This window comes from Carassius auratus, chromosome 21 (genome assembly GCF_003368295.1).
Source record: "Carassius auratus strain Wakin chromosome 21, ASM336829v1, whole genome shotgun sequence".
NCBI classification, from domain to species: Eukaryota; Metazoa; Chordata; class Actinopteri; order Cypriniformes; family Cyprinidae; genus Carassius; species Carassius auratus.
In genome coordinates, this window is record NC_039263.1 from 10,988,637 (window position 1) to 11,001,791 (window position 13,155).

General features: G+C 39.2%; 1 protein-coding gene across 1 annotated transcript; it reads left to right on the forward strand.

Annotated features, from left to right (window-relative positions):
• Window positions 1–5,825: 5,825 nt before the first annotated feature.
• On the forward strand, window positions 5,826–12,559 carry adra1ba (adrenoceptor alpha 1Ba). The gene is made up of 2 exons (XM_026195887.1): window positions 5,826–7,134; window positions 10,870–12,559. The coding sequence occupies exons 1-2, from the start codon at window positions 6,207–6,209 to the stop codon at window positions 11,424–11,426; spliced, it is 1,485 nt and encodes a 494-aa protein (XP_026051672.1). The 5' UTR covers window positions 5,826–6,206; the 3' UTR covers window positions 11,427–12,559.
• The last annotated feature ends 596 nt before the right edge of the window (window positions 12,560–13,155 follow it).

The window sequence follows — 13,155 nt, forward strand, 5'->3', positions numbered from 1 at the left end:
ACAGACGAGAAATCAAGGAACCAACAACACGAACATGAATGCCAGCCAAACTTAAAGGCAGCGCAAATGAGTTGCAGCTGGTGCTCATCAACGCATCTGCCGCTATTTAACAGACGCACACAATCAGACAGAGACGCAAGATGAGCGCACTGACACATGAACCGTGACATCCTTACTCAACTCACTCTCAGCCGTGGTGCAGGGGGCGGAGCTCCTCCGTGTTTTCACCATCCGTGGCTTTCTCCATCGTCACAGGCGTTGTTGCTGGCCCACACACCTGGACTGACGTCATGGCCTCTGGCTCTGCGGTGCTCTTCTGCTCGGTCTAACAATGGCTCGTCGGTCGTGGTGGGCTCTAGCTCTCCATCAGCAGTGGGCATGCGCTCTGTGCATCAGAGAGATGGTGGGCTGGGCTCTGGGTCGGGAGTGGTACTGGCGACTAGCTCTTGGGAGCCGGCGGGGCACGGAGATCCTTTTCTTACCAGTGTCCACTCCACAAAGTCGGTGAAATTCACTCAGGGACCACCATCGGACAACTGGCATTGTAGAACGTACAGACCATGTCGTCTGGGTAGCTGGTGAGGTTTGCCAGAACCATAAACAGTCTAGTGTGGTCCCTGAGCGATTTTTCCCCCTGCTCCAGCAAGAGGAGGTGGTATTCAGGGTGAAGTAGGGGATCCATGGGACACACCATGGAAACAAAAAACTGAGAGAAAATAAAAACAGAAACAAAATGGAGGGGAGACATGTGATAACCTGTATTAGGGGCGGGTCTTCTGTCACAGTGTCATAGATCTGCTATGCTGCTGCGGCACAGCAAGTACGAGACTTGCAGCTGCATTCACAACTTGCTGCTGTATGCATGTAATGAAAATTTCTGCTGCCCATATAACAATACAACAAATAACCCGAAGGACATGCATCATCACCCCATAGCAGATCTATACAGGTGGAGCTGGGGAAGGTGGATGGTTTTGAAGTGTACTGCTTCTGGTACAGCAAACACTGCCAAGTATTTAAATGTTGACCAGTGAGCTCATAGACTATCGATTCAGAGAACCAATAAGCTGTGCCATGTGATAATGATGTCATTATGTCACATTGAGTTAGAACTTTCGAACTGCGCCATATTGAGTTTCATGTCAGAACTCTGTATTTCACACAAACATTAAAATTTGCTAAAAATGTAATCGTTATCCACGTATGTGAGTTTTCTTCATCTGAACCAATTTGGAGAAATTTAGCATAATATCAGTTGCTCACCAATGAATCTCCTGCAGTGAATGGGTGCTGTCAGAAGGAAGTCATAACAGAAGATAAAAAAACATGACAATAATTCACAATAATTAATATATTTTCATTTTTGGGGGACTATTTCTTTAATAGCTGACACATTCCCACACATTCTCATGGCAGTTCATAACTGCTTTATGTTTTGCCAAAACTGTGGCAAATCCAATTTAAATAGGCCAAGCATAGACTGTCATGCTTAGTTCCCTTTCGAACAGTCTCTCCCATTACTTGAGACATTAAGGGGAAACTCCTGTTTTACTCTGTGCTGAAGTCTGATTTGTTCACGGCTGTGTAGCTGCAAAAAACAATGGCACTTTAGTCCACCAGAAAGGGTGAACCCTTTTATAAGTCAGCTCAGAGCGCCATTCATCAGATCATTCTCTTTCAGTGATGAGGATCATCTCTTAGCTGACTCTGGAAGAAGCCAAGAAGAAGCAGAGGAAGAAGAAGCTCCAGCTCTGCTCGCCGCCGTCAAAGATGCCTAAGCAGCGAGGATTCCCTGCAGACATCTGGCACGTAAAGAGCAAGACAGAGAGTGAATTTCCTAAAGAGCTAATTTCAGTGCCCGCTTTTGCAAATGTTGCACTGCGAGTGTGGCCCATGCAAGGATGAGTCTTTCCTGTCTCCAGTCTTGGATCGACTTCTTTCACAAAGGCATTCCTCCCTGCTCAGCTCTCCGGCTTGACGGCCCCATTCAGTTTTGGCTCAAAGCCTGCGTTCCACCCCACCCCTGGCGCCTGAGGTGGCTCCCTGTCAGGGTAGACCACCACTGTATCAAGGCTGTGGCCACCTGGATGACTTTTTGCCTGTTCCAAATAGGAACAAGTTTAGGCCTGACCTGCCGAAGGAAGATAGTGAAAATGGATTCATCCAACTCAGGCTCATTGCCTCCTTTTTTGGGCACAGAAAGAACTCATCTTGTTAAGGGTGAAGTTTATTTAAACAGCTCACATTTCTTTGGTGTCAGTAAGCACATGGGACATGTAAGGGCTCTGAGAGTATACCTAGAGCGCTCTCTAGCCTGTTTAGACAGTCAAAGCAGATTTTTGTCTGCTTTGGAGAATGTTATAAAGGACTGCAGGCCACAAAGCAGTGACTTTCTTGCTGGACTGTTGATGCAATAGCCATGGTTATGCTTCAGAAGGCTTGAAGTGCCCTACAGGTGTGAGGGCCCATTCTACAAGAGGGATAACCTCCTCCTGGGCATGGTCCATCAGAATTTCTATTGGCGAGATCTGTTCAGCCACCATGACATCCCTGCTTTAAAGGTGAGAGTTCTGATGTAACCTTGGTACCCTGAGATAAGGGAATTAGTGTTGCATCACTTGCCGTGCTATAAGCTGCACGCAAATCGATGACTGTCACTTCAGTTAATTAATCTGATGAATGCCGCTCTGAGCCAACTCATAGAAGGGTCGGCTCCTCCCTTTCTGGCAGCTACACAAAGATGAACAAATCAGGCTTCAATATAGAGTAAAACAGGAGTTTTCCCCTTAGTGTCTCACGCAGCGCTCATTTCTTTATCACAAGGAACCGAGGAAACATCAGTAACCAGAGTGTTTTTTCTTTAAAAAAAAACATACAATTTAGTTTGAAGCAAATCATATGAATTCATACAAAATTGCCAACTTATAAAACAGTTACAAGAGCATAAATATTCACGAATTTAAGAAACATTCAGAACCCAACATATTAATAATATTTAAGATGTAATATTTATACATGTATGTTTTTGATTTCTAAGGATATTTTTGTTTATATCTGTACAATAAACAATTTATTTGGTATTTTATTTGCTACCATTTTATGTCCAATTCAAAATTTGGGCCTTAAACAAAATCAATTGCACTGGTATAGACTATTGAACATTAATTTTAATAAGCCCATTTTATAGATAAAAGTGTTTTTCGTCCTTATGGAAGATGAACAAAACAATTGGACATCTGCGATATTACAGCTTTACTGGATGCCTAATAATTACACTTCCTTCCCATGCATTATTATGCCTATTAATTATGTGCACTGCATGGAAAACACCTCTAGCTCCTCTGTTCTTTTTTTTTTCAAAACAATTATTTTTTTATTCATTATTTTAAAAGCAATTCTTTATTCAAGACATATACTTTTGCTGCTATAATGTAAATGTAAATCCTTCAAGATAATTATTCCTATAAAGAAATGCTTTCTGTCCAATATGGAATATATATACTGTCATTGCCATTTGACAGACACTTGCCACTGCACTGGGAGTAGAAGCTGCAGTTTAGTGTGGTGTGGCTGACAGCTCAGCATTTTCTTGCCTTTAAATTTCACCTTTCACTTCACATTACTTTCTGTAATTCCTCATCCAAAGCAGCGACGGTATTAAATGTAATAACCTTAATTCACTTGGAGTGTGTTTGGGCTAATAGTTGGATGGTTTTCAAGAGCTATACAGTGCCAGGGGGTATGTGTGCATGTGTGTGTATTTATTGCACTGGTCACACAGCGGTCTGGCTACTCTTTCTACTGAGCTCAGCACTGGCGTCTGGGTTGAAATGCATCAGCCATACATTCGGTGCCATCATCTTCCAACTCATCCACAAAGGATATAACTTTCCTCTTCATGTCACATGCTCTGCTGTTTCCCATTAGCTTCTGGTGGGAGTGCAGTTTAAGACTCTTTAATATTTTTGCTGTGCCTGTATCACTTTGTAATGAACAATCCTTAAGGTTTGGGTTCAATTTTATGCATCTCTAAACTCTCTCAGAGCCTATTCTCTGAATTTTTTATATCAAGGCTTATTTAATTTCAGCACAGTGAGGATATTCCTGCATGACAGAAGGCTTGTTTCCTCTTTCACAGCTCTAGCTAACTGTAATGTACTTTGATTTCTGCATAAATTAGTTGACTTATGGGGTTTTTCATCCATCTGTTTGAGTTATGTTTTCTTTCTCTCTGTTTTTTGTTTTTGTTTTGTTTTTTTGGCGCAAGCCATTAGGTACTTCATCACTGTCAAAGTATATTCCTGTTTGGCTGACATTTGCAAAGAGATTGAGTTAGTGGCTAGTTTATAAAATTACAGATGATTTGCATGAATATTTGGACACTCATGGCAGTCTTTAAAGATGGCACAGTGTGGAGACTTTTGCCAGTGAATGACTTTGTGTTTTATGCGGTTCATTTGTGCTCTACATTAGGACCAGACACAAGAAAATGTGTTTTTTTTTTAACTAAAAGCGGTACTTAAGAGCTAAAAATAAATGTTTTTAGAAACTTGTGGACATATGGCATGTGTGACTGATAGGTTTTGTATAACTGCGCAGTCCTTGTGAGACTGAAATGGGCACCTAGATCCCACCATGCATCAACAACCTTGATATTGTTTGCAAGTTTTCCATATTTTAAATTGCAAATGATCCTAAGAATAGCGCGGTTGGTATGTCCATTGGCATGCTTTCCAGTTGACATTGTATTGCATTACCTGACAGCAGGCTGTGAAGCTCAAGTGACCGATTGATTATAATTTATATCAGTCAGCATGATGGCTAAATAGTTGTACATGACAAGCAACATTTTTTCTTTAAAATAAACAACAGTATCATATATTTTTATGTTAGTAGTACTACATTTATATTTCTAGTAAATTGCTAGTATCTTTTCAATTTCGGTAGTAACTATTAATTTATTATGACTTTTTTTTTTTTTTAAATAGTCACAGTTCTAAAAGTGATAACAACTTTCCATAGCTTTTGGTAACAAATCACACATCTATGCCATTGAATATCATCAAATAAATAGCGGCTCAGATATCAACTTTCATTTCCAACTACAATCTATTTGAATGATTGCTGGCACTGATTCATATTTCTATCATTAATATACCAGTATGCATTTATTTGATTGTAGTGCATGTTTCTGGAACTAGTAACATATTGGTAACACTTCACTTTATTTTAAGGTGTCCTTGTTACAGTGTAATTATATATTTAATTTAAGTACTGAGTAATATTATTTAAATACATGCACTTACTATATGGTTAGCTTTGGGATTAGGGTTTGGCTTAGGGTTACTTGCCTGTAATTATGCATAATATAGTGTTATTATAATAGTAAGTACATTTAAAATGTGTTAGAAGGGCACCTTAAATAAAGTGTTAGCCTTGTTACATGTAGAGATGTATAATTAAACTTTAACAAGGACACCTTAAAATAAAGTGTAACCAACATTTCTTATCTCAGTAGTTTTATAAATGGCTAAATTATAGTTCAGTTAAAATAATTGTTACACTTTATTTTAATGTTTTTGTTACACTGTTATTATACATGAAGTACTGAGTAATAATAATAAACAGCATGTGCTTACTATAGAGTTAGGATTAGTGTTTGCTACATGTAATTAAACATATTTTATTGTTATTATAGACCTATAGTATATACGTGTAACTTACAACAGAGACATACAAGGATTGTATTACAGTAAGTTATTATTATATTAGGTTTACTTGTTATCGAAAAAAACGCAGATACAGGTAAATTTGGGGAATTAAAGGTTACCACGGCTTGCCATAAGTATGGAGGTTTAAAGGCCGTGAAAATAGTCTGTTTGCGAGGTCTCTCCGTTGTTGCCTGTATAGTCTCCATCGGGGAGGGGGTTTGGTGAATGCAGGAGTGGTCAGAGGCAGATCAGCCGGGAACACCGGGAGAGACACTGCGGAGAACTCGGACAACCACATCTTCAACTGGACTTAATGCAACGTTTACAATTATGCATTTTTACTCTTTAGCACTTATTGCGCAACAGAGCTTACGGATCCTTTGAATTTGTCATTTTATTATTATTATTTCTTTCTTTGGCATCCAGAAATAACAATTTGCGCTTTTGGCGGTGAATCCTCATCTTACTTTGGTATGGAGGTACTGCAGAGGCAAGATGAGTTCTGATACAGATCATGCCGTGAACTTCTTGAGTAATGCTTCCTCCGAACTGTCCGACGTCTCCAATTCGAGCTCCGCGGGCAACGGGACCGAACCGAGCTCGTTCAGTCTCCGCCGTGCGATTCCACTGGGCATGGTTCTGGGCGCTTTTATTGTGTTCGCTATCGTGGGCAACATTCTCGTTATTCTCTCCGTGGTGTGCAACAGGCACCTGCGCATCCCTACCAACTACTTCATCATCAATTTAGCCATGGCAGACCTGTTGCTGAGCACCACTGTCCTGCCGGTGTCCGCCACGCGTGAAATTCTCAACTACTGGGTGTTCGGGAGGATTTTCTGTGACATCTGGGCTGCGGTGGATGTGCTGTGCTGCACCGCGTCCATCATGAGCTTGTGCGTCATCTCCATAGACCGCTACATCGGGGTGCGTTACCCGCTGCAGTACCCGAGCATTGTGACCGAGAAAAGGGCGCTCTTGGCCATGCTGGGTGTTTGGGTTCTTGCCTTTGTCATCTCTATAGGACCTCTGCTCGGGTGGAAAGAGCCTCCTTCGGAGGACGAGACAGTGTGCCTCATCACGGAGGAGCCGTTTTACGCGCTCTTCTCCTCGCTGGGCTCCTTCTACATCCCTTTGGCGGTGATTCTGGCCATGTACTGCCGAGTGTATATAGTAGCCAAGAGAACCACTAAAAACCTCGAGGCTGGAGTGATGAAGGAGCACATGGACTCTAACGAGCTGACGCTCCGGATTCATTATAAAGGCTCTCAGACGCAGGATGACTGCAGCAAGGGCCACATGAGGAGCTCGCTGACAGTCAAACTGCTCAAGTTTTCTAGAGAAAAGAAAGCTGCTAAAACGCTTGGTGTTGTTGTGGGCATGTTTATCCTCTGCTGGTTACCATTTTTCCTCGCATTACCCATCGGTACGTATGATAGATCTGTGATGGATAAAAGCTTTTTTTTCAGCCTGTGAGTGTCCGTGGTGCTAAATGTAAAAGTATGAAATAACTATAAAATTTAAATTTGAACACGACAGTAACTGTTTTTTTTTTTCTTCTTCTTTTTTCCCCAGTTCAGATAATAAACACATAATAATAATCAGAAAATGATATGTTAATAATGATAATGATATGTCAGTGTTTTAAAGTTTATGGCAGATATGTTTGCTGGACTTTATATGTCAAAAGTGACACATTTTTCACAGTTTTTGGAAAAACATGGCTTTTAGTCGTCCATTATGGTCTACCAGCCTGACCAAGATCCTCTGGCAGTCCATCTGACCCATCAATAAACCAGCTAGCAATCAGATTTACAGTTCAACATAGTTATAAACTTACTAAGCATATGATCTGTCCCACTCTAAAGAACATTAAAAGAGTCATTGTTGTGGCATAAACGAGTCCCATGCAGGGCATACAGTTTGAGACAGTCTGTGCAGCTGCCCCATTATTTCATTAGTCTATCATAAGAAATAAAGTTTAACCTTTTTGAATAAATGAAAGACAAACCCATGTGACATCAACACAATAATTTGATTTTTATAAATATTTATCGTAGCATGTAATTACAGCCATTCCTGAGGTGGATGATTAACAGCAGAATTCATGCGAATGATTCAGTCGGCTGTAGAAGCATGTCATGTAGATGCAGTGTAGTTAATATCATAGTTTTAGCAGGGAACCAGGACTATGTAGTACAAACCGAGATATTTTGGAGCATATACGTATACATGCATTACAAGAGACCTCGTCTTAAAATATTATATTTATTATAAAATAGTAAATAATCATGCAGTATAATATTTTAAATAATAGTATATTTGTAGTTTATTTTTTGTTCAGTAGTTAGTACTAAAACATGCAAGGCTGGTACAGTTGAATGAACAGTTGCACAGTCACATTGATAGTGATATTGTTTACAATAATCATGGCAGTGATTTTACAGATTGAATGTCAAGATAGTCTCATTTCTGACACTTTAGAATGTGATCCTGTTGCCAGGAAAAATGACACATCTCCAGCTTGAATGCTCCGTTGGTAAATTCATGTTCTGTTTTTGGTAATACTCAGACCTTATTCAAAAACCTCTCACACTGTTAAAGTTCAATACATTTGTTTCAAATTCTGTCATGGACAAGAGCCAATGGAACAGATGCAGAAGGTTAATTACAAAGTCATAATTCATGACAACACTTTAGATTTTATTTTGCTAAATAATCTAACATATGAAGCCTTTACTCATGTGTCATTTTGAATTGCAAAGCAACGTCTGTCATGTTAACCTGACGCGTGATCATTTAATTTAGCAATAGATGAGTCACTACAGAGCCGGTCCCCAAAGCTTGCTGGTGAAATCTCCTGGTGGAATGCACTGGAGATGCCAATGTCTTCAGAGCTCTCTCATTCCCAGGCTCACTCCCTGTCTGAACCCAGAGGTTTCTGATGAGGTGTGGGAATATAGTAGAGGTACTTTTCCCACTAAAGAAAAATCTGGTCAAAATTTAATCACCCTCCTATATTCACTTTATGACTGAGAAGTTCAGCTCCCAGTGACCTTCTAAAGGGCCATATTAGCAGATGGGCTGATATGTTTATCCTGCAAATGAGTGAAGAAATATTTTGAAGGAAAATATATTCCATGTGTTTGACCTTGAGGAGTTAACTTCCCTTCGTTGAGTAGCCTTTGTTTTCATATGCCATGTTATGAATACTGGAATGAACTGGTGTATGAGAAGATTGTCAGTTCTGGTTGCATTGCATCAGATCTGGACTTGCTTGAACTTTCAAATTTGTAATCACGATATATTGTGTTTTATTTCCACAGTTGGTTTGTTGAGAGCTGATTAAGCTGCAAATGTTAATTTACTTGCTTAATTTTATAATTCATTTCTTTTCTAAAAGGTAGACTCAATGCAGAATTAATACAGATGAAATCAATGACCACTTTGCCACCAGTCCAGATGAGAGTTTATCCGACAAGTGATGTGTTTTCTCAGGGCAGTTCAAACTATTTTTGGCAATTATTTCAGCAGACTTTATTTAATCACAGATGAACTAAACAACTAAATAACAAAGCAGCGAGGTTTCTCTAAATGTCAGTCGGATAACAGAACAGAAACCACTTGCTAAAAGTACAAGGTTGCTGCAAGACTGTTTGTGGACTTCTCTTAGTGCAGATTGTCTTAATTTATAGCTGCTCTGGCTGAGAGATGTCCGAGTGACATGTGATTTAGAGAAGGAAGAGGCGAGAACATCTTAACGTAATGGAATAATTCACTTACTGGCAGAGACAGGAGCTGACCGGAGGCCTCACACCTGTGTCTCTTCTTGAAGTGTGATAATGAACCCAAGTCTCATCCGGCTCTGTACTGATACGTACCATAGCGAATTAGACCAAATCACTCACTTCAGTCATCCATCCCGTTCCTGTTAGAGGAATTATTGAAGTACAACATATATAAACGTTGAAACTTTAAGATTAAAAAAGGAAAAGATTTTGCCTAATTATTAAGATCAGAACCAAAAAAGGGTATGTGCTGCACATCATGCATTTGCAAGCAAGTAAAAAAGCAGAATTCCTCAGGGAAGAGTGAGCTAGTAAACTCATGAGTGAAGATAAGCTACAGTCAGAGTCTGGAAAAGCATGATGGATCTGTGTGAACTTTTTAAAATATTTTGGAAACCGGGGGAGTAGAGAAACCTGAGAAAGACTTCCAGTTAGAAATTGGGAAATCTAGAAGAGACAGATTTTCTGGCTTGTTTCTTTAAATAGACAATTGATTTGAGTACAATTGTAAAAGCACTATAAATCTTCCTCATAAAATATAGATTTTGGAATGTAAAAACTTAAGATAACCATTTTAATAAAAGCTTACAGAGCGCTCAGCAAAGAATGAGTTATTCAAATGATGCTCTTTATGACAGGATTGAGAGTGTTCAAAAAAGAGACTTACTTTTTAAGACCAGGACGGACTTAATGTTGAATTAGAGACTTATAAATATGACAGATAAACCTTAATTTCTTAATGTGAAACTTAATTTTAACCTTTCGAGAACATATACAGATCATATTCCATCCCAATAGCAAAACTCAGAAATAAGGAATTATATTTCTGCTCAAATTCGATTGTTGAGAACATTTTATCCTTATCTAAATTTTATTTAAAACTATTGATATAGATTTATATCAGTTTTTATATAGAGATATGGTTGCCTTCGTGGCACATTTATATGACAAGTAATCATAGCGTCCAACTTGCATTGTAAAAATGCATGAAACATCCAATTATAATTAGTTTAAAGCAGAAAAAAAAACATTTTAATGATAGTTAATGTTATCCCATATCATTTGCATTATCAAACTGCAAAAAAAGTTACATACATAAATGAAAATTTATTTAGTACCGTTGTGACTAGTTATGACTAATGAGACACACTCAAGTGAAATATCTGTTCACATAGCATTAGAGAATTTGGGAGGCATATGTTTATTGACATTAAGATTAAAAAGATTTACAAAAATCTGAATTGTTTTGATTCTTTATTTCTGTAGTTTACATGTGCGTTGATGAAGGCTGCCATCTATTGGTGATAGATGAAAAAGCATTGTGTATGCAGATTTGTTTTACAAATATTCCCTTTTATGTCTCCTGATTTTAGGGTCGTTTAACACCAGTTTACGTCCTCCTGAAACATTCTTCAAAGTGATCTTCTGGCTGGGCTACTTCAACAGCTGCCTGAACCCCATTATTTACCCCTGTTACAGCCGTGAGTTCAAGCAGGCCTTCATTCGGATCTTACAGTGCCAGTGTCAGCAGAGGAAACAACAGGGATGGAGGGCATACAACTACCGCGTCCAGACGGCCTCGGCCAACCAGGTTTACACAGACACCAGCTCTATTTGCATGAACGGCAGTCAGCAGACCCTGGCACCAATGCAACCCAGCCCAATGTTATTCAGCAGAGTTGGTGGCTCTCGTCCGGCTTCAGGCCTTCTTCCAGGCTGGGGCCCCTGTACCTCCTCTTCCTCTTCCTCCTTATCTGGGAGCCCTTCTCCTGGTACAATGAGAGCCAGCTCTAGGGCGACGAGTCCTTGCAAAAGTAACAGGATGGCTTTGCTGTTATCCAGTGGGTCCCAGCATGCCAGTGGACAGAATGGGAAGCGAGAGACAGAGCATGGGCTGATATCTAGACACACGCCTGAGACTACAATCTAGATTGATGGTGATATTGACTTTCATGCCAGTGATTTCTCTGTCTCTCAGTTCTTTCTGGATGGATCTGATGCAGTATTGTAGAAATGAAATACATTGGGAATCTTCTCATGCATGTCAACATTGTTTAATTTGAGTCACAGTTTGCTATGTAACAAATAATGAACAGTTAGCCGGTAATTACCACAAAATAAACCCCGCCCAGGTGATTAGGATACAGATGCAAACAAGTAAATAAATGGGCATGAAAAATTGGTTTTGAGTTGATATTATTTTATCTGCATATTCTTAAAGCATCACTAAGAAAAAAATAGTCCATACAAATCAACTGACATAGCAAAAAGTTAAACACGGCAACAAAAGAGTAATATTTTTAAGACTATTTTTTACTTGAAAGCTTGCAGTTGACAACTAAGACGCATGACGGAGGCAGTTGCGTATGTGTAAAACGAGAGAGAATGAGTCTGGGTTTTATGTTAAGAAGATTGACTGGGTCGTCATGCGTGACTGAGTGAATAAGTGCAACTGTTCCCTCTGCCTTGGTTCCAGAAGTATTTTTACTCCTATTTTCCCATAGAGAGTTTTATAAGCATAAACCAAACAAACCAGCTACGAGATGAATCACAACAATGCAAACTTTGATTTAAAGCAAAAACATATTTGTACATTTGCACAAGACTCTGTACTTTAATGGCTTCAGTGAAGGAAACAGTCCCATGAAGTATTGGAACTTTTTATTCATTTAAAGGGATAGTTCACCCAAAAATAAAAATTCTGTCATTACTCACCCTCATTTTATTCCAGACACATAAGACCTTCTTTCATCTTCAGAACACAAATTAAGTTTTCTTTTGTTGAAATCCGAGAGCTTTCTGACCCTCCATAGACAGCAATGAAACTGAAACATTCCCAGCCACAGAAGGGTGGGAAGGACATTGTTAAAATAATACGTGACATCAGTGGTAAAATTGTAATATTATGAAGCTACGAGAATTATTTTTGAGTGCAAAGAAAAGAAAAATAATAACTTTATTTAACAATTCTCTTCTTCTGCATCAGCATCCGCCCACATTCATGAGAGAAGCATGACACAACAGGGTCAGAAAGCTCTCAGATTTAATAAAAAATATCTTAATTTGTTTTCTGCAGATGAACAAAGTCTTATGGGTTTGGAATGACATGAGGGTTATATGACAACATTATAAAAATGGGGAAGTTGTGGCCCAATGGTTAGAGTCTGACTTGTAACCCAAAGGTTGTGGGTTTGAGTTTGGGGGTGAATGTAAAGCGCTCTCTCCCACCTTCAATGCCATGAATGAAGTGCCCTCCAGTTCCCTTGAGCAAGGCACTGAACCCCCAACTGCTCCCTGAGAGTGCAGCAAAAATGTCTGCCCACTGCTCTGGGTGTGTGTGTGTGTGTGTACACTTTGGATGGGATAAATGCAGAGCACTAATTCCAAGCGTGTGTCACCATACTTGGCCACTCTTCACTTTCAAAAGTTTTGGCAGTGACATAAATTTTGTGTTTTGCAAAGCTTGCTGCTTAAGCTATTGTGGTGTTCATTCACATTGTTTCTATATTATTGTGAAGATAATTTTGAATTATTATTTAAAATACAAATAATTGTTTGCATTGTTTGCATTGCATTTTAAATCATTTATTAAAACTTCATTGGCCAAAACATTTACTTTTCAAAAAAAAGAGAAAAAAAATCACTGTTTTTTGATCCTG

Coding starts and splice junctions, on each gene's coding strand:
- adra1ba (XM_026195887.1), top strand. CDS start 6,207: ATGAGTTCTGATACAGATCATGCCGTGAACTTCTTGAGTAATGCTTCC. Junction 7,135..10,869: donor TTTCCTCGCATTACCCATCG/GTACGTATGATA, acceptor TCCTGATTTTAG/GGTCGTTTAACACCAGTTTA.